Below are 19,882 nucleotides of genomic sequence, written 5' to 3'. Positions count from 1 at the left end.
GATTTCCTTTTGATAAGGAAAGAAAATGTGTAAGGCTTGAGGAAAGAGGGAGGGGAGGAATCTGGGAAGGGAAATGCCGATGACACACAGATCAAATAAATGACATAACTGTTCAAAGTTCACTAGCGTTCGCCAGCAAGTGAGGTCATAGTGGATAGGATTTGTTACTCTGGCAGCAGCCGGCCGTTAGCCTGCCCACTATCTGTGTCCTAATGTACAGACAGGCGCTGAGTCAACAAAGCTGGTGTTTGGAGTCAACCTTTAAAAGTCACGACCTTAGCAAAAGGTGCAGGAGAGCTGATGTGTTTCCTATACTGCACGGATATCTAAAGTTCACACTCTGCATTAGTTGATCAGCTCTCCTGACAAAAACACAATTATAACAGAGTAGAAGCTCACATTAAAGATTTTCCAAAGTTCATTCTTTACAGTGCCATAAACTTTGCTTTGATGAATCTCCCCCTGCATGTACAAGGAAGCAGTATCTTAATGTGATGAGCAAAGGCGTACTCATATAGTGCTGCTGCTCAAAGTCTCACTTCAAATGAGTTCACGATAAACTCGCCCATGTGAAACAAAGTATGTCTTCATACCTGCAAGAAACAAAAGCACTTCTCTTTCCTTAAATCCCTCTTTGTGTTCCTTGCAGTCGGATAACTTAATCCGAAACTGATCTGTGACCCAGATCTGTGGCAATAAACGAAGATCTCTGTTTGGATAAGCAAAAAAGTGGAGTCACATTGTTGACGATTGTGTGAGGACAAAGACCCCCCGGGCAGAGGCCTGGCTCCCAGGTCACAGGCTCAGAGAGAGAGAGACGTAAGCTCAGATAGCACACAGTGAGGGACGAGCATTACATTGTAAAACACAGATTTGGTAGGAGATTGGAAACGGGCACGAAACAACTTAGAGATTTTCAAATCCAGTAGCCCAATACCATCTGGGACAGATAGTAGGGAGTTCCACCAATGAGGTAAAACTCATATAAAAATGAAACTAAAATACTTAACAAAAGTAATATGAGATTGAATTTATGGCTAGTAGCGTTTTTAGGCTATTGGGATTGTGGAAACATTTAGATTTTAGGCACCACAAGTCATAAGAAAAGATCTAACTAAATTACAACTAAACCATAAATTCCAAGAAAAACAAATGAACACTTCCTTGTGACAGAAATACCATGTTTTCTGCCACACATATGAAACTGTGAGTCAGAGTAGCTTTTATTCATGCAATAGGAATGTGTCTATGTGCGATCCAGTATCAAGAGTCTGAGCATGGTGCGTTCATGGTCACTGTAACCCGATCATAACTCCCCATGCTCCCCTCCCTCCTCTTTCTCTCCCACACACCCGAAAGTTTACAATGAATACATCGCCTAATCAGTGGGTTGGGTCAGTGTTTATACCGTAGCCTTGTTAAATACCACCCCCGAAACAGCCAGAGAGCGCTGGTTCCCACAGAGGTTGGTAGAAAATAATAAAAATACTTAACATTCCTGCACCCTGTATAATGGCAGTGGCCTTTTAATGCAGCGCTGGCATTGCTGGAGGGAAAAACAACTTTCAGCCCCTGAATGCACCACCCTGTGTGAAACAATGACCATTGAAGTGTCATACACATTTTCCAGCACTTTTTTGATCTACTACTACTAAAGTCTCTCCCTGTGCGACTGCAATGTTCCAACCAACTCTTGATCTATGGTTGGAAGGAGTGAATGGAGCTCAGTTGGAGGCGGTACATGAGGTCCCAACACTGTTTGTTTTTCCAGAAATGACTATTTGTTTCATTTGAACGGAGAGAAACTCCTGAGGGCAACGAGAGTGTCTCTGCAGATAAGAGACACCGACTCTGTTGCCATTCACTTGAGTGATAACCTCAAGGCCATATGACACAGCCTCCATGCTCACTGGTAATTTTCTGTTGTCACAACACCACCACCATACACATGGTTACATACACTCAAAGTGCATCGCAGTTCATTTTAAATGGTTCTGATGCTGCCGTTTTACATTTCCCAAGGCATAACAAGGAGGGCTTCCATTATATCTTTAATCCAAATGCATAATCTTTTTGGATTTTATAATTGATTCATTGCATTTATGGGTTTCAAAGTCATAAAGTATGAATCTGAGGTTTACAGAATGATCTCAACACCGTCAATTGCAGCCAAGGAACCACTTTAACATCACAATAGCGGCACTTGTTACTACCAATAAATTGTGTTGTTGTGACATCAAGACCTTACAGGGATTGAATTCCGGCTGTGCGGATTGACCGTTTTGATATTTAACAGTATTTATATATAACCTATCCTGCTTGAAAATAAAACATGGGAATCTCACTTTAAATGTCGTTGTACCTCAATAAGAGGACTAAAAACAGAGTACAGCTAAGGTTGATGAGAAATAAAACATTAGTGCTGCAGACATTAACTGATAAACCAAAGTCACTACTTTGACCTGATGATGGCATAAAGTATGACATATTATGGATATTATGACAGCAACTTCCGACAAGTCAACCACAATGGACGACAATATCAAAACCAAATTGTTAAGATGCTGAGATATTTGAAAATCTCAAAGTCACTATGGCACTGGAAGGAGTCATTGTCGCTAGTCGATAGTCGTTTAAATATGAATTGTGATGGTCTGTTTTTAATTATGTTGAGCTGACCTCAGCATATTTAAATGCATGTATTCAAAAGGTCAGTGTTGAATAATATGGGATTAACGTGTACTGTCCCCTTATTAATAAACAAACATGCATAAACTTATAATGGCACTCTTTAAAGCTTAATAGCCAAGGCTTGTCTGCCTTAACTAAAGAGGGAAAGAAAAGTGTTGAAGCTTTTCCACTGTGTGCCAAAGTGTGTGTAGCAGTGATGAGGGAAGAACCTCCGTCATATCGCAGGTAGACCGTATTGATTTCCACAAACTGATATATTGGTGTGTTCTGAATGCAAGCGCACAAACCAATTCGCACACCTCCATCACCAAACACCACAAGAGCGTCCTGACTGATTGCTGTGTCCCATGCAGGTCCGCAGCTAAAACACACACACACACACACACACACACACACACACACACACACACACACACACACACACACACACACACACACACGGGACCCACTCTTCATCCTCAAGGTCAAGAGCTGCTGGGAGGCAGAGGCTCCTCAATGACGGCCTGATGGAGCTGACACCACGCGACCCATTGTACACACATGTTGATCTGTCCCCAGACGTGGCTTGACAGCGGCACATAAGGCCAACAACGCACGTTACCATCAATGCATTTCAATGAGAGGATCTCACCGTTCACGTTTGTGTGTGTGGGACGAGAAATTTAGCGGCTGGGGGATTGTGACAAAACTAAACACATTTGCAGGCCGGACAAGCCTCAGCCCTGTGGAGTATGTAATCCAAAACCAGGCCAATGATTATCTCCCCTCCCCGCGAGCGCTGACTCAATTCTGATTTATGATTGGAATGAATATCGATTTTCCAGGAGCTCTCCCCCCACCCCGCTCTTCCCTTCCATTTCTCCTTTTAACAAAAGAGTGAATGATGTATGTGCATTGATTTCCAATCAATTATTTTTATTCTCATTTTATTTAAGCTTGGACAAATTTTCAGTGGCACCCGCGGAGAGCGATGCATCTCTATCAACAACGCTGTACCTCATTGCTAACTGGCCTTCTGATGGTAAGCAGGGAAATAAAGAGCGGGCGTTTAAATCTGAGTCCGTCATCTCTGCTTATACATTGTTAGGCAATAAATCTGACTCTGCTTCTTTTCTATGACACTTACAGGCAAATACATTAAAAAAATACCATGTCATTATGCACCATTGGCACTGTTAAGTATACTCTTGTTATGTACCAAACTTCGCCCCAAATGTGTAACTATGGTGTACCTATTTTTGTTAAAGTGGATTAAACAAACCTTCATTGCCTTCTTAGAATTGTGTTAATGCTTATTGAGTGGAGATTCCTTCTATAACCCTCTAAGGACTTTTGTTTCTTAGCTTTACAACTTGTATTTTGTTGTATTTGAAGTTGTTTTACTCTGCAAACAAAACAAAATGCACCTGAGTCCTAGCCCTATTCAATTAAGACCATTGCATTTCTTTTTAATTAAGCAGATTTCTACTTATCTCCAACCAACAGCACTCAATAATTTACTCAAATGTATGACAAATGAAAGCAACAATACCTGTGAAATATTGGATTTTGTTTGCCTAATTTAAATGATTACCAAAATAGTTGACGATTATTCTTCCGAGCATCAAGTTCTCTGCTAATCTTTTCCGTTTCAGCTCCTGTAAAGCGTCCATAGAGGATGATGAACTCTGGGGAATAGCCTTGGTCTTTAAATATTCCCTGTACACATTATGGAAAACCATACAAGAGCTGGTCTCCAGAGCACCTAGGTTGCCCAGAAAAACCCCTTGGAACAACTCACTAATTGAGTTGACAGTGATGCATTAAAATGGGTCATCCTGGAATTGCTCTTTCCTGTGGCTACTGGCTGGGCGGGGATTACATAACGATGATAAAGCTGCGGACCTGGCTCTCCAAGATAAAAGCTGCCATGCAGGACCTCGCGCATTCTCTAAATGCTTCATCTGAGGCCTTCTGAAGGAAGTGATTACTGCCGAGCTGCCCACTAATGCTCCGGCGGGACCCGGCGTTGTACTCTGTTATTCATCAAACACAGACGGTGTAAGCCTTGGCAACTTTGGAAAATGCATAAATAATGAGTGTTATTGTGCAATGATAAGTTGAGGTGATAGAAGAAGTTTTTGAAATGGACTCTTCAAAGCAAAGTGTCCACTCAGTTCTACAGGGACTGAATGAATAGCCCCATTAGTGACATAAAAGCAGAATGGAATTCCTCAGCAGGGCCACTGAGGCCAGCTCCAGGCTTTCACAAGGCATCCCATCGCCATATGACTAAATCAGATGCTATGGGTGACAAATATGGCCTCACAGCTGAGAGCAGCACAAAGGACACTCAGTTGTCTGCTTGGGCCAGCAGCAGAAAATACTGCAACTCGTGAGACAATGTGGGACTTGTGTAGAAATGTTGTTTATCTCATCGGGCGATGGTGTGCCAGGTTCTGGTACGACTTCATTCTGTGAACTTATGGAAATGCAGCAGGAAGAGATGCCTCTGTGGCGCGTGAGTACTTCTGCAAAGAAGAAATAATTAGCATAAGTTGGGATGACGTAACAGAGTTGCAAAATATGCGATGGAATGTTACTGGAATGAAGAGTCATTCATGAGGGACTAAAGCTGGGTATCACCAGACAATAGTGGAATTATGTAAGGTATAATTAAACTATAGTGTAAATGCTTCTAATTACTTTGTGTAATGTCAAAAGTATACAATACAAGCATAGAATTCCAATAAAAAAATAAGTTTATAAAAAAAGTTTTTACATTTTGCTTGTCTCTATTTTCTACCTCTAAATAAAAACAACAAACCTCCTTAAACCCTTGATTTTGTATATTTGAGGGGAAAATAAATGTTCAGTTGTTGAAGAGGTTGCAGAGAAATTATTCTGGTCTGAGATGTTTTGGGAAATCACCATGTGTTTCTCCATGAATCATAATAACTAAACTGGGGTAAAACAAATCCTTTAACTTCTGGGAACTCCTTTGAATCTTAATCTGATGCATGCTCTTTTAAATACAAATTAGCTGATAAAAGCTTTTTTAACTAATGGCAAGATGCACTTGTGAAACCCTTACTTAGAAGAGAGTTCAACTCTGGTCTTTTTCAGAACTAAAGCAGAAGTCTATATAAATTCAGTCAGAGAGAAGTGAGGGCAAATGCTTCCTCTAAAGGCATACGTGCGTTGATAACACATAATATCCTGCCATCCATTAGTCACTGTGTCCCAAGACATGTATTCAGTTGCTGATGTCAACATGCACTTCACCACAGTTACAGGCTTGGTGAACTCCTCTCCTTAAACAGCAGTGTTGCAAGTGCTACTTATGACAAAGTTACAGAGAGAGGGAGAAAGAGAGAGAGATGTTTTCCACTGAAGAGGAATAGAACTGTTTCGGCTCACAGGCGCTGTCTGTGGCGAAACACGTCGCCGACAGAAAAGACTGCACGGACAGAGAGCCCATCACTCGCTTATATACATGCCTATAAATAACCAACCAATCAGCGGCGAGACACTGGAAGTTAAACGCGCCAATTAAAACGCAGAAGGAACCAAATTAAATCAGAGGCCTGCCCAGATTGGTTGACTGTGATATCATTTGCAAGCCCTGACGCTGCTTGACGCTGATTGGCTCATCGGATGCAGGCGTAATCCTGCCGTGAGTAAGAGGGGGGGTTAGGGGGGGGGGGCGGGCTTGGAGGTTTGAATAGGGAAGTTTGCAGAGCGCAGTTGTTCCCCATCCAGTCCAGTGCAGTGTTTGCAAACACCTTGAACGCAGAGAAGAAGAAAAAGCAGAAGAAGGGGGGGACTGACGGACGGACGCTCGGCTGTAACACTGCTGAAAACGAGCACTTCTTTACGGGCTTGCATCGCAGGGGACCGCTCGGTTGTTTTTTTACAACACATTTAACTGCAGCTTAATATTTTTTAACCCAACTCTGGAAAATGGATGTTCTACCCATGTGCAGCATCTTTCAAGAACTTCAAATAGTTCACGACACGGGCTATTTCTCAGCCTTACCGTCACTGGAGGAGTACTGGCAGCAGGTGAATATACATTATTTTCAAAGAAGCGGAACTGAGACGCTTTGCTTTTATTTCATAGATTACACCGCAAAGTTAGTGACTCGCATCATAACGGTTGTAAACACCGCGCACATCCTTTCACCTGACGCGATATTTCACGATCGGTTCCCTTATGAAGTTTTCTGAAGTGGATCAGTGTGTCAGTCTGACAGCTGGAGTCGAGACTCTGCTCCTCCAAGATGAATGGGCACAGAGTAATACAAGCAGCGGCGTGCTGCGTTTACTGCCTTGCTATAGTTTGACTTCTCCTTTCATTGGCTGCTTTCAGGGCATGAGTGCTGGTTTCACTAGAAGGAAGTAGGATTTCAAACACGTCGGCAGTTAATTCAAAATGTTAGAAGCGCGTTGGCTCAGGATCAGCTCTAAATATGAGCCAATGATTTACTTTTTACAACATGATTCAGTCGGTCTGTTTTGCCACAGTCTCAAAACCAACATCAGCTTTCCATTTGATATTGTTTCAGCTTTATCATTTGTTTTTCTAAGCCATAATATCCTTAAAAACTCATCATTCTTGAATTTGAATGTGCTCCACAACATGGCACTATTAAATGTCAGCCAGGGCCAATTCCTGCTTGCATGAGTAGGCACTAGCACAGCTGGAAAATATGTTGTTGGGCTGCAGGAGCCTGGAGGGAAATATTTTCTTTTACATCTGCCCTGTCAAAGCTGCTGTCTAATGAATGGCCCCTTGCTTTTCAACTTAAATGGCCCTCTGAAGTCAAATATCTTGTGGAGTGGCTGCCACTGAGGAAGGATGTGATTGCATGTCATAGGTTTGCATGAGGAAAAGCATCTGCATGGCTCATGTTGGAGGAAGGAGGGGAGGGGGGGGGAGTTGAGCGGCTTCCTTAAAAGGACTTTAGATTTGTTCAGTGAGTCATGCAAGTGTTGAAATGACAAAGCAAGTTTAGTGTTAGGCTGAACTCAGGTGCAGGAGGATTGGAGTTCAGAGGGGATGACAGATCAGGTCTGCTTACATGACATGAAGCTGAGGTGGGTGGGCACATGTGGTGATGTTTGAGATGAGCCCTTATTATGAAAAGCAGTAAATCAGTGACTCTAGGCATGTGCAATGCAAATACATTACATTTATTTTCGAGTTGATTCATATAAACCCAAGATAATGTGTTTTATTTTATTTTATCAGAAACAATCAAAACCAAAGATAATGTCATTAAACATTAAATGAATGCAAACAAGCAGCCGAATCTTCTTTTGAGAAGCTGAAACCAGCGAATATTTGGCTTTTTTGCTTTAAAACGATTGATTATCTTTCCATCCATTAATCTTAACAGCTGTTATATCTAAACCTGCTCATTACAAGTATGAGCCTAAGAGTACACTAACGATAAGTGCTGTAATTGCTACTATTTCCTGTTTAATGTTTCCTGCTGTAAGCACTTAACAAATATTACACCACACTAGGCATTTTGGGTATGTGCACATGCATCATTTAGAAGGGTTTCCCACACAGAAGCAATTTGCTGGTGTGAATGAAAATCCTCTCTTTAGGGTTTGTTGTAACTCGTTTTTTTTCAATCTTCTCATTCGACCAGACATGCTTGGAGTTGGAGCGCTACCTTCAGAGCGAGCCTTACGTCTCCACGGCAGAACTCAAGTTCGACAGCCAGGAGGACCTCTGGAGCAAGTTGATCTTGGTCTGCGGGGACAAGGCCAAGGCCGAGTCCGACCCAAAGCTGCCCGCGGCCCAGGACGAGGACAATCAGGACAGCCAAATCTTGGACACCAACAGTGTGAATTCTGACGCCAGCAGCGAAGCTTCAGACAGCTCTGAGGAGCTCTCGCCCACACACAGCTTTACCTCCAACCCTCTGGGCTCTGTCTTGGTTGGCTCTGGACCTTTTAGCCCATCCATCATAAGCACTCCCCCGTCCTCTCCGGAGGCCAACTCGGAGCCCAGTGTCGTGACTAACGGCTGGGTCAACACACATGCCGAGGCGCACTTGCCGGGCAAAATCAGGACCGGCGGGGTGGCAAAGAGTACGGAAAAGACGGGACTCAGTTGCGGGGACGCGTCCCCAGACGGCAGGAGGCGAGTGCACAGGTGTCACTTCAACGGCTGTCGTAAGGTTTACACAAAGAGCTCCCACCTAAAAGCACACCAGCGCACTCATACAGGTGAGATCCAAGCTCCTATCCAACCCTAGGTTACCAACATCATGACCACGTGTGATGAATGTAAACAGAAGGGTCTGCTCAGCTGTTCTCAAGCCAATTCATTCATAGTGTTTAAAACAGCGGATGGCGGAAGTGCTTTTAATTCAGTCTTCCACCTTAACGTCATTGTCCGTCCATTGTGCAATGTAATTAAAGGTCCACATTGCATGGTGCCCTCAGCTGGAGCGCTGCGAGTATTAGCTCTGCATGGCTGGATACCTAAACTGTGACCTAATCTATCTGGAATGTGACTGACTGAGTGAGTGAGTGAGCGAGGGAGGGAGGGAGGGAGGGAGCGAGCGAACAGGGGGGAGGGGTTGCACATGGGAGATAAAAGGACTTGAAAACAGATTGAGTTTCACCATGGGAAAGGGGTGAGGAGCCAGGGGGCACCGAGCTGGAAGGGCTTTGAATGGTCATTTGAGCGTTTCTTATTTTTGATTAAAAGCGTGAAATTGCACGTGTGTCTTTTTGACTTCATTTTATACATTTCACATGTTCGCCTACGCAGCATCACTATTAGCATTCTTAGCATGTTTCAGGTGGTCGACAAAACACAGCTAGTGATCAAACCGGTTCTGTGGAATCCGGGTCTCAAGTGACTTGTCAGCACTTATGTCATCTGCCCTGGCCCCGCACTGATTGATCTGAATGAATTTGAATGACAACAGCGCAGAGTCGACCAATCACAGCCTGAGCAGGATAAAAAAACATTCCTTTTGTGTTTGAGCTGAGTTAATCGCCCCTAATGTTTGTCCTGCAGGTGAGAAACCTTACAGGTGTTCATGGGAGGGCTGTGAGTGGCGTTTTGCACGAAGCGACGAGTTGACCAGGCACTTCAGGAAGCACACCGGGGCCAAGCCATTTAAATGCAGTCACTGTGACAGGTAAGCCAGCCACTTTGTCTGAAGGAACGTCACTAGACTTCTGATAAGCCTTTAACACAGAGCTGAGGCATGCACCACATTTCTCCTGATGTGATCTCCTATTCTTGCCTCATCTAGATAATAATGCATGTCTTTAAAGAACGGAAGCACTGATGCATTTTATTCAGGTAGCTAAGCATTAAAGCTACATGGATAAATCCGCCAGTATAAGCCTTGGTGTGAATGTTAGCTAAGACATTGCAAAACTAGGTTTGAGATCATCTACAAAGTGTCTCAATTGCATGCTTTGTTTGAAGGAGGTCATTCTGGCCTGTTCTCAGAAGGAATTTCATGCTTCCATTATGACAAAGCATGTGATCTAAAGGCTCAAATTCTTATCTATTGGTAATCACTGGAGCACAAAACCTGTTTCAGTATCTTTTGTATTGATACTGACTTGCTTCTCCCCTTCCTCCACAGATGTTTCTCCAGGTCCGATCATCTGGCTCTTCACATGAAGAGGCACGTCTAGAGAAGGGCAAGCTCCAACCAAGGCGGAAAAAAGGGGAAAGTTTGGAAAGAAAAAAAACAAATGTCGTCTCCCGACCAGTCTCTTGGTTGAACTGTCCCAGAGCAGAGTGGCGGGAGTGTGTTCCAGCCAAAGCATGCCGTTTTGCACCATACTGAAACCCAGTGCCTCCGGGACCTCTCTTTGGAGAAAGGCGCTCTGAAAGGTTGTCTGTTGCAACGAAAAAGGACAAAATCATAGATGGGGAAGACATTTTTTTTGAGAAGGACACACACAAAAAAGACAAAAAAAAAAAAAAGTTAAAAGACACACACAAACAAAGAGTGAATGATCTGTATGTATGGTGCATGATGTTTTTGGGGGACATCTCCCGGACAGCAGATACACTGGTACTTTACAAAACTGTCTGAGGTAAGCATGTGTGCACTGTGAATGTCTGAGATCGGCTGACTGGCCCCCCTGAGAGGAGAGGAAGAGGAGAGGAGTTTTTTTTTTTTGGAGTTGGATTGATGGATGGTGCGGGGCTGGCACCGATGTTGCTGTGGACTGAATGGGTTTCTGGGGGGAATTTGTGTTTCCCCGGTGGCAGTGTGAGGATGGGGCAGGGTGGAAGTTCCTGCCTGTCTGTCTGGCACCAAGAGGGGGGGAGGGGGGGGGGGGGGGGTCTCGGAAGCTTTCAAAGCTTTTGACGCCTTGGGTTTGACTTTATAGAAGGAGGACGTGTCCCCCTTCTGGTCAGTGACCCAAAACACCCCCCCCCCCCACCCGGTCACTGTATGACAGGAGCTTTTTTGGTGTTTTTGGTGCAGCTACTAAATGTGCAATGTGTTATGTAGCCTGGTTTATTATTTTTTTACAAGCTACAAAGCTCTATTTGTAGTCCAATTGTATAAGCTGTGTGCTTAGAGTTATAACACAACTATACTATAACTTCAGTATCATAGACAGGTGTTGCATGGTTCTAGGGTTTGTTCATTTCATGTTTCCACTGTAATCAGGACTGCAAATAGTTTGAATAAAAGTGCAGCTAAAGTGCGGACGGTTAAATGTTACAATATTGTACATAAAGCCTTGATGATTTCCCTCTTCTTTTATTCTTTCATCCGTTTCTTCATCCGGCTGGAGACTTCACCACTGCTTACTCATTCTCTCATTCATCCTATGCCTTGAGGAGTAATTTTGATTTACTTTTTTCATAATAATGCACTGTTGACCTTAATGGTGCCTTATGCAAGTGACTTAGCCCTGTGGTAGCGGTGGTTTTGCTCCCCGTGGAAGTCACATTTGTTATATGGGTGATTTGAAAAGCTTGATCAAGGCTCAATTACGCATTAACTCGCACCTCTTTGTGTTTAATGACCGCTGTCCGCATCTGTTCTGACCATTAATCGCGTTGCTAAAAAGAAATCTTCAGATAAAAGCACTTTTCGAGTCGGAACGCCAGTTATCACATTCAATCAAGTCAGAACGTGTAAATATGTTTAGATCACTTAAATTCATTTATTAAAAGCTACTGTGTAGTTTGTAGTCTAGTCCATCACACACAGCTCGAAGGTACAAAACAACCAGACTAGAGAAACAAATGTGTGCAGTGCTGCTCCTTTTTCGCAGTCTCCCTCCCCACCATCTCCAACACCATCATCCCCCCCCCCCCCCCCTTCTGTCCCTCCATCTCTGCAAGTGGGACTGAAGAAAAAGCTAAAGATTTATTGTAATTAACAGGCTGCAGTCGGACAGGCCTCGCCTTGTACTGCCTCTCAGTAATGAATTGCTAAAGGCTTTGTTGGCATGGAATCTGTCACAGACTGCTGACTGTGTAGGTTGGTTATTGACCTGTCTGGGGAGCGTTGTTTTAGCCAAGCTGCAACAGTATTATCAAAACCACAGGAGCGAGCGATGGGGGGGCGGGGGAGCAGATAAAGATCAAGCGTGCACATGGAAGTTGGACAAAAAAACAATGACAGTATCACCGTTAAAGGTGGATCTGTTATTGGATGTGGAGTGGGACCAAACCATAGTCATTGTAGGGTTTATACTTATTACTGTTTCAGGAAAAAAGTGCCACCCACTCCAGATCACTGCTGTAGAAATTCGATGTTGCAGCACGACTTATGGATTTCAGATCAGCGAGTGAAAGAGACAAGATGAGTACAAAGTTGAAACTGCTTGCTGCGATAGATGTGGGGAGTGCTGGCAGTGCCTTTTTTTTTTTGTGGGCAAAAAGGAAAGGAACATCCATTCGGTGCAAACGGCAGCCAATACTTTTCAAATGGTAATTGAGCCTTGATTAAGCCCTGTGTTTGCTCGCATCTTTTTCCATCATTCGCCTTCATCCCACTACCCCAACTTCTTCTGTCACACACACAGATCTTTGTTCTCAACTGAATCTTTGTATAAAAAAAAAAAAAAAAAAACTTTTGTAAAATTGTTATGTTTATGCTTTATGACATTTTTATTTGAAATTGTTTTGCAAAATTGTTATATTTCTGTATGAATGTATTTTTTATTGGAATAATAAGAAATTCTTATCTGACTTTGGCTTGCTTCCTTTGTCTCATTTGTTGATTCTCCTCAGTTCTGCCTGATCATTGTGAAGGCTTTTTCTTTATCTGGGAGGTTTGCAGCGTGCTGAGGATGAATTGTTACATTTCTGCTGCAGTAATATTGACACAATGAGATTAGTGTCAGTGTGTGAGCACCGGGGGCACATATCTGACATTTAGAATTTATCACTTAAAAATAGAATTTCCACTTTGTGCAATATAAATTCTTTGTTTACCTGCTAGAAGCTCCAAATGTCCTCACCTCATCCTGCCTTGTAAATACCAGCATGAAAATATCCCTCCCTCGAACGAGCAAATTATATCTTTGCAGAAACCGGTTGCTAAACAGAGAAACCTGACGCTCCCAGTGGCAAACACTTATTTTTCCCCAAACACCCCCTGGAAAAGTTTCTATAAAAGCTCACTGCAGTGTTTTCAGTTCTAAAAGCGACTGACTTCTCGCTCCTTAGAGCTAGCTAGCTCTCATCAAAGCAGTATAAATAATTTATCTCCATCTCTTACAGCCCTTGGCATTTAATTAGAGAGCAGCTTTTATACATTTGTTAGATAATTACTCTACTTGACATAGATAATGATACAAAACAGCAGTGGATAAACCAAAGAGCTGAGTTTAACTCACAAACTAACAAGAAAACAAGATTTAAAAACGTCTTCCTCTCTGCTCCCCTGTTTACGGTGATGACCTAGAATGGGCAGGCAACTTATTAGCTCCTCTGATTTCCAGTAAAAGCCCTGTGGTTTATAAATGAAGTTTCGCCTGCAGTTGGTAATTAAGCTTGCTTTGGAGAACCTCCCAGCTTTGGAGTCGCAAAGAGTGTTGTTTTTGCCTCAAATGCTACATCTCCTTGATCCCTCAAAACTGCTGCCCTGCTTGATTTCTCATCTTCAAATCTACCTAGGATACAGAGAAAGGCAACCAGCGAGCCCAAACTCTTCCCTGGACCTGCTCATAAAACTCTGCAGGCTCAGATTCTGTTTATAAAAGAAGTCAGGCACATGTTGCATATCATTTCCTTGCAGATGACTCACATCCTCGCAATAGTGGGACATCCTCTTGTGAAGTGGACCATCATGTGTACAAGTTCTCGTAAAATGTGGATCACATATTTGCTTTGATGTGTCCAGACTTCAAATCCTCCGTATGCTTTCCCACATTGATATTGTAACACAGTCTAAAACCCCAAGGATTAAGGGAACCAATTCATCATTTCTAGATGTCACACATTTTATCTTAACGTCTCAGGGGAGCGCATAAGATCTAGGGTTGTGTCCTATCGCAATGTCACAGTTTGGAAAGATTTATTTAATGGCTAGCCAGTGGACGAGAGAAACCAAAGATGTTAAGTACGTCTTTTAGAGGTGCTTGTACTGAAGTGTTTGGATTTTTCTTTTCTTTCCATTAATCATCCAACAGCCCTTTAGATGTATCTGGAGACTGTTGGGATTGGCCCTAATCCTAGGTTGGGGAACATTGGAATAAACCATCAAACTGTATAGGTCAAGAGGTATAAACTATCTACTTAAAGTTATAATGCCTTGAGTTTTTCATAAAATCCAACTACATGTTTATGGTGATGTTTTCTTCTTTGCATAATCATTCAACATACTTACATTCAGTAATCACCTCTAATAGTTTTTATTGGTGGAGAACGGCTGAATCTGAGCAGAGGGGATTCACAGCTCTGCCTGAATGTAATCAAGCATAATTCAATTGTACACTCTCTTTGGAGGAGACTCAACCCCTAGGTTGGGATAAAGCGTACAATGTACTTGAAAGTAGCTTCACCTCCAGCAAGTACAACAGTAAAATGATGCTTACACATTGACTCATCAGTACTTCAGTCAATACTCGCATTTAATAAGGGCATAGAACTTTACTTGTAAAAGGTTTTTTTTTTGTATTGTGCTATTGCTACTTTCACTTATGTAAAAGATACGAGTGCTCCACCTACCAGGTAACTGCCCTGTCTGGGTCCCAGACTAATTTGATTAAATGCAAATTAGTCAGGAAAAAGGACCATGTAATATCAACCGAGAAACGCTGTAAGAGAACCGTTCGGTTCAGGCATTATTTTGTACTTGTAGTGTGACATAACTGAAGTACAGTATACATACTAGTTGTATTGTGGTGTTTTTTTATTTTTTTAAGGTTAGGTTTTTTTTTTTTTATGTTTTCCATATGCTTTACCTGGCAGGCTATTTGAACAATAGACGCCTGAGAGGACGGACCTGAGATGCATCACGTAGACAGACCTAATAAAGACTCGTCACGTGGTGCGGCTGGAGGGGAAAGCGTGGGGCATTCAAGCACCGCCTTCTCGACCAGGAAGAGCGTGCTGGCAACTTCATACGGCACCCCCGGTGTATGGCGGCACTCCGCCATACCATAGCCTCTGTTAGAACGCATCTGCCTTCTGGACACCGTCTTCGCTGCAAGAGCTCTTTCCTTGCTCTTTTATTTGTCAAGGCCTTGTTGAGGATGGCACATTTGTCAGGCTTGAAGGTGAGCTTTCAGTGTTGGGGAGCTTGGCAGAGATGAGCTCCATCAGCTCATCGATGTACTTGCTGGAGGTGGAGCGTTATGTTTTCTCCTACACTCCTCGTCTTCAGCGCGTATCAGCCCCTGGTAGTCAGCTTCAAATGCTTGACCAGTAGTCAGTAGACCCTAGTAATGCTCCATTTAGTGTCTAGTGTCACTTTAATGTCTTACGCATCCTACACACAGTTCCGTTGGAAACTTCAACAGAGACGATTCCCATTCACTTGGGAAGTGCATGGTGTGCATTGTGTGGCTTCACTTTCCCTGCGTTGCTCGCGGTGAAAGTTGAGAAAAGTTCAACTTTTCAAGCGTTGACGGAAGAGCCAGCCAATCAAATCATATGACAGTACATGCGCTAGCCAATCAATCAAAAACACATCCTAGACCCAGACGTCCTCTGTAACTACAGGCCTATCTCCAACCTCTCATTTCTAGCCAAGGTGCTGGAAAAAGTAGTTGCCGCCCAGCTTCAGGACCATCTCCAACTAAACGTCCTCTTTGAGAAATTCCAGTCCGGTTTCCGTTCCGCCCGCAGCACTGAATCAGCTCTGGTCAGGGTCACAAACGACCTGCTGATGGTGGCTGACACTGGTTCCCCATCTCTCCTCATCCTCCTGGATCTGACTGCAACATTTGACACTGTCAACAATAACATCCTCCTTCAGCGCCTCCAATACACCATCTCTGACTCCGCCCTGAGCTGGTTCCAGTCCTACCTGTTTGGAAGAACAGAGTACGTCTCCTTGGAAGGTGTGAGGTCCCAGACACACCCTGTCACCCGTGGTGTCCCTCAAGGGTCGGTCCTCGGGCCCACTTAGTTCACCCTTTACACTCTGCCCCTTGGCCGTGTTATCAGCCAGCATGGAAAATCATTCCATTGCTACGGTGATGACACGCAGCTATATATAAAGACAGACCCTATCCCACATGCATCCTCACTGTCACCATCATCATCACCGTTCCCATCAACATCCTTTAACACCTGCATTGAGGAGATAAAGGCTTGGATGCGACAAAACTTCCTGCAGCTTAATAGCTCCAAAACAGAGGCTATTTTAGTTGGCACACCAAACCAGGTCCAGTCATCACCCATAACCCACATCACCTTTTCTGGCCAAAACATACCCCTCTCCACACCAGTTACTAACCTGGGTGTAAGATTTGACCGACATCTGACCTTTGACACCCACATCAAACACCTGTGCAAAACCTCCTTCTACCACCTCAGGAACATTGCAAAACTCCGTCCTACACTCTCCTTGTCAGATGTTGAACAACTGGTCCGTGCCTTCGTTTCCTCAAGGCTTGACTATTACAACGCTCTCCTCATCGGGACTCCTAGCGGGAGCCTTCAGAAGCTCCAATACGTACAGAACAGAGCCGCTAGGATCCTGATGAGGGTGAGAAAGTACAACCACATCACACCCGTCCCCTATTGCCTCCACTGGCTTCCTGTCTCATTCAGGATCGAATACAAGATCGCACTACTCACCCATCAGTGCATCCACAGGAATGCTCCTTCATACCTCAAATAACTACTCACATCACAAACCTCCACACGCAACCTCCGTTCCACAACAAACCATCTGCTTCGCCCCCCCAGGACCAAACTCCGCACAAAGGGGGATCGGGCTTTCTGTGCACCTGCTCCTCACCTGTGGAATTCACTCCCAGACACACTGAGGACTCCACAGACCACTGACGCCTTCAAGAAAGGCCTAAAAACCTTTCTTTAAAAAAAAGCCTTTGATTAAACCTTTGTTTCTTTTGTTTGTTTCTTACGCCTCCTTCAGCACTTTGGGATTGCTTTTAGCAATGAAAGGTGCTTTACAAATACAATTTATTATTATTATTAAACCGCGTGCGGGAGATTGATGTGATTGGTTGTTGGTCGCGTTAACCCCAAAGCGCCAGACACGCCCACCGGCAAGCGTCGATGCGACAGAACCGTGTGTAAGTTGCGTTAACATCTCCGGCTTCAACGCATTCATTGAGTACAGCAGTGTCTTTTACACCTTTACAAACTCTCCACCATCTTCAGCAGGACCGTGTTTGCTTAAAACACTCCAATAATATTGATACAAACAATACTACAACTAATATTGAAATATTATAAATAAACATGCGAAAACTAGCTTCTTGTTTGTGCATGCTATATAGTGAGCTCGTGACAGAGAAGAGATAAATGCCTGTTATTCACTGTCATCTGAAAGCTGTGCTCTGTCCACGTCAGTCGTATCAGTGAATCTCAGTGAACGTGACTATCTCTCGCTGCATAATTGCAAAGGGATTACTATTTTATCATTCCCTTTCAAGCGGAAGGCCTTCCAATTGTGGATAGTAGAATAAATCATTATCCAAAATTGCTGTGAAATAACAGACTTGCTGCGGGAGTGGGAGATGTCCACACACACACACAGACTCACACGCAGGAAAATGGACTGTGATGGAGGCACACACTGAGTTAAATGAGGGGAAATAATAAGGAAAGAGGTGGCTATCAGGCTCTGAGCCTGCTTCATTCAGCCAGCCAGACTGCAAGTCATCACATATGCAGACTTTACTGTGAAAGCTCCAGCATCAGGGCTTTCTCTCCCTCCCTCTCTCCCTCCCTCTCTTCCTGTTAATGGAGTCTATTAGGACTTGGCTTGTAGGGGAAATAGGACTGAAATCAGAGGTCAATGACCCTCCTTTATGTTCCTGGCTTGCCTGCACCCAGTCGCCCAGCATCGTGCCATAATCACCATCATCCCCATCACCATCATGGATGCTATCTTCCTCCTCTACCTTCTCATTCCCATTTCAATCCTCGCTGTTATCATCAAAAACACAAGTATCATCATTACTATTGTGATCCTGCTATCCTAATATCCCTCCTCCTCCTCCTCCTCCTCCTCCTCCTCCTCCTCCTCCTCCTCCTCCTTGGATTCCCCCTTGAATAATGCATATTTCTTTAAACGAAGCCCCATAGTAAATTAGTTTCTACACCTAATTACCATGTTGCAATTAGCAGAAGAAATGAGAGAGGATCTAAGAACATTGCCCACAACAAAGTGTGCCAGATTAGTTGTTGTTTTTTTTTCTTCCTCTCGGTCTGTTTTTTCTTGTGTTTAAGCCCCAGAAATATGTGCAAATAGCTGCAGCTCATTGTTTCGTCTCTCAGCACTGATCAACTGAAACTGCAGGAGAGTCAGTTCTTTTGAAAACTCAGATGCAATCCTCGGAGAGGGAGCCCTGAAGAAAAAGAAGCAACAGCCCCGCTGGAGATTTGTGAGTTAGACACTGAAGTGGGGGGGGGGTGCTTCGAGAGTACCTCCGCCAGCTGATGTCACTTGGCATGACCTTGTCGCAGAACTCACAGTGAGCCAGCGAACAGTCTGAGTGCTATGCAAAGCAGCTAAGGCGACTTCAGAAGTACTCAGTGGTAGGAATAGTGGTAATATTTTTTCAAAAGAAGCAGGTCATTCAGACAAGTTAAAGAGCCACATTTTTGCCTTATTAATTAAATAAAAATAATTTGGCTACCTATATTTAGCTACCTTATCTTCAGAATGACTGTTTTGGCATGGTCAGATTAACCTGGCATAGGGCCTCTAAGCAAAAATGAGTGGTTCGACAACCTATTGACTCCTATTTAGGTCATTTGGTTGTGGTCAGGAAACTTGTGTGTGTTATGTGAATGCAGAATATGTATATTGTCGATGATTTGTGTCTTAGCTCATGACCTCATCACTCCCTGCAAAGAAGCCTAGGGCATAAGGAGTTCACTAGGTGCCGTAGAGGACTGATTCTCCACCTTTTTAGTGTCGAGGAACCACTGAATTCACACATCTTAGGTCACAAACCCCCCACTTGATAAGGTTTCTGATATTGTTAGTATTTATACAAAGGAACAGCCAATGCTGATTCGTTTCACTGGTATCGGGAGTGCAGAATATGGAAAAAACAAAAAAAAGTTTAACCTGGTTCCCACAGAACAACACATTGTCCTCCGGAAGGTGCTTGCCAATGAAATATGTTCAGGCACATATTTCAGGTGTAACAGTGTACGATTGTTTGTAGGCAAGGGATGTTGTTCTAATAGTGATTCTATTGGAAGGGTTGAAACTATAACATTTCATTGTCACCAAGTCCTATAGTGGAGACCCTCTGGTTAGACGGTATGTATCAGTATGAAAGAATAAATGAAAAAAGAAAAACAGTGCTGCATTCCGCTGACAAATAAGCATGCACGTCAACCATAATTGTGCGCAGTGTGTGAGTGTGTAACAAGGAGACTGTACTGTATTAGAGAGACTCAGACTGAGTGACAGAAGAGTCTCCGGGTTCACGTGCAGTCCTCAGAAGACGTAGCTCCAGAGCTCAAGGTAAATGAGTCCATTTGAATCCAAATCCGGGTCGAACTGGGTCACAATCATAATTGTCTCTG

The 19,882-nt window shown here is 43.6% G+C and overlaps 1 protein-coding gene across 1 annotated transcript; it reads left to right on the top strand.

Annotated features, from left to right (window-relative positions):
* Positions 1–6,391: 6,391 nt before the first annotated feature.
* On the top strand, positions 6,392–12,888 carry klf6a (Kruppel like factor 6a). The gene is made up of 4 exons (XM_079661605.1): positions 6,392–6,735; positions 8,334–8,916; positions 9,719–9,842; positions 10,302–12,888. Exons 1-4 carry the CDS (start codon positions 6,634–6,636, stop codon positions 10,351–10,353), a joined length of 861 nt encoding a protein of 286 aa, XP_079517731.1. The 5' UTR covers positions 6,392–6,633; the 3' UTR covers positions 10,354–12,888.
* Positions 12,889–19,882: the final 6,994 nt, after the last annotated feature.

Source organism: Notothenia rossii, assembly GCF_949606895.1.
Source record: "Notothenia rossii genome assembly, chromosome: 12".
Taxonomy (NCBI): Eukaryota; Metazoa; Chordata; class Actinopteri; order Perciformes; family Nototheniidae; genus Notothenia; species Notothenia rossii.
This window is presented reverse-complemented; position numbering and strand designations above follow the sequence as displayed.

Excerpts from the sequence above, each read along its gene's own strand:
- klf6a (XM_079661605.1), top strand. The coding sequence starts at position 6,634 with ATGGATGTTCTACCCATGTGCAGCATCTTTCAAGAACTTCAAATAGTT. Across the intron at positions 6,736-8,333 it reads TGGAGGAGTACTGGCAGCAG|ACATGCTTGGAGTTGGAGCG; the intron begins GTGAATATACAT and ends TCATTCGACCAG. Across the intron at positions 8,917-9,718 it reads ACACCAGCGCACTCATACAG|GTGAGAAACCTTACAGGTGT; the intron begins GTGAGATCCAAG and ends TTTGTCCTGCAG.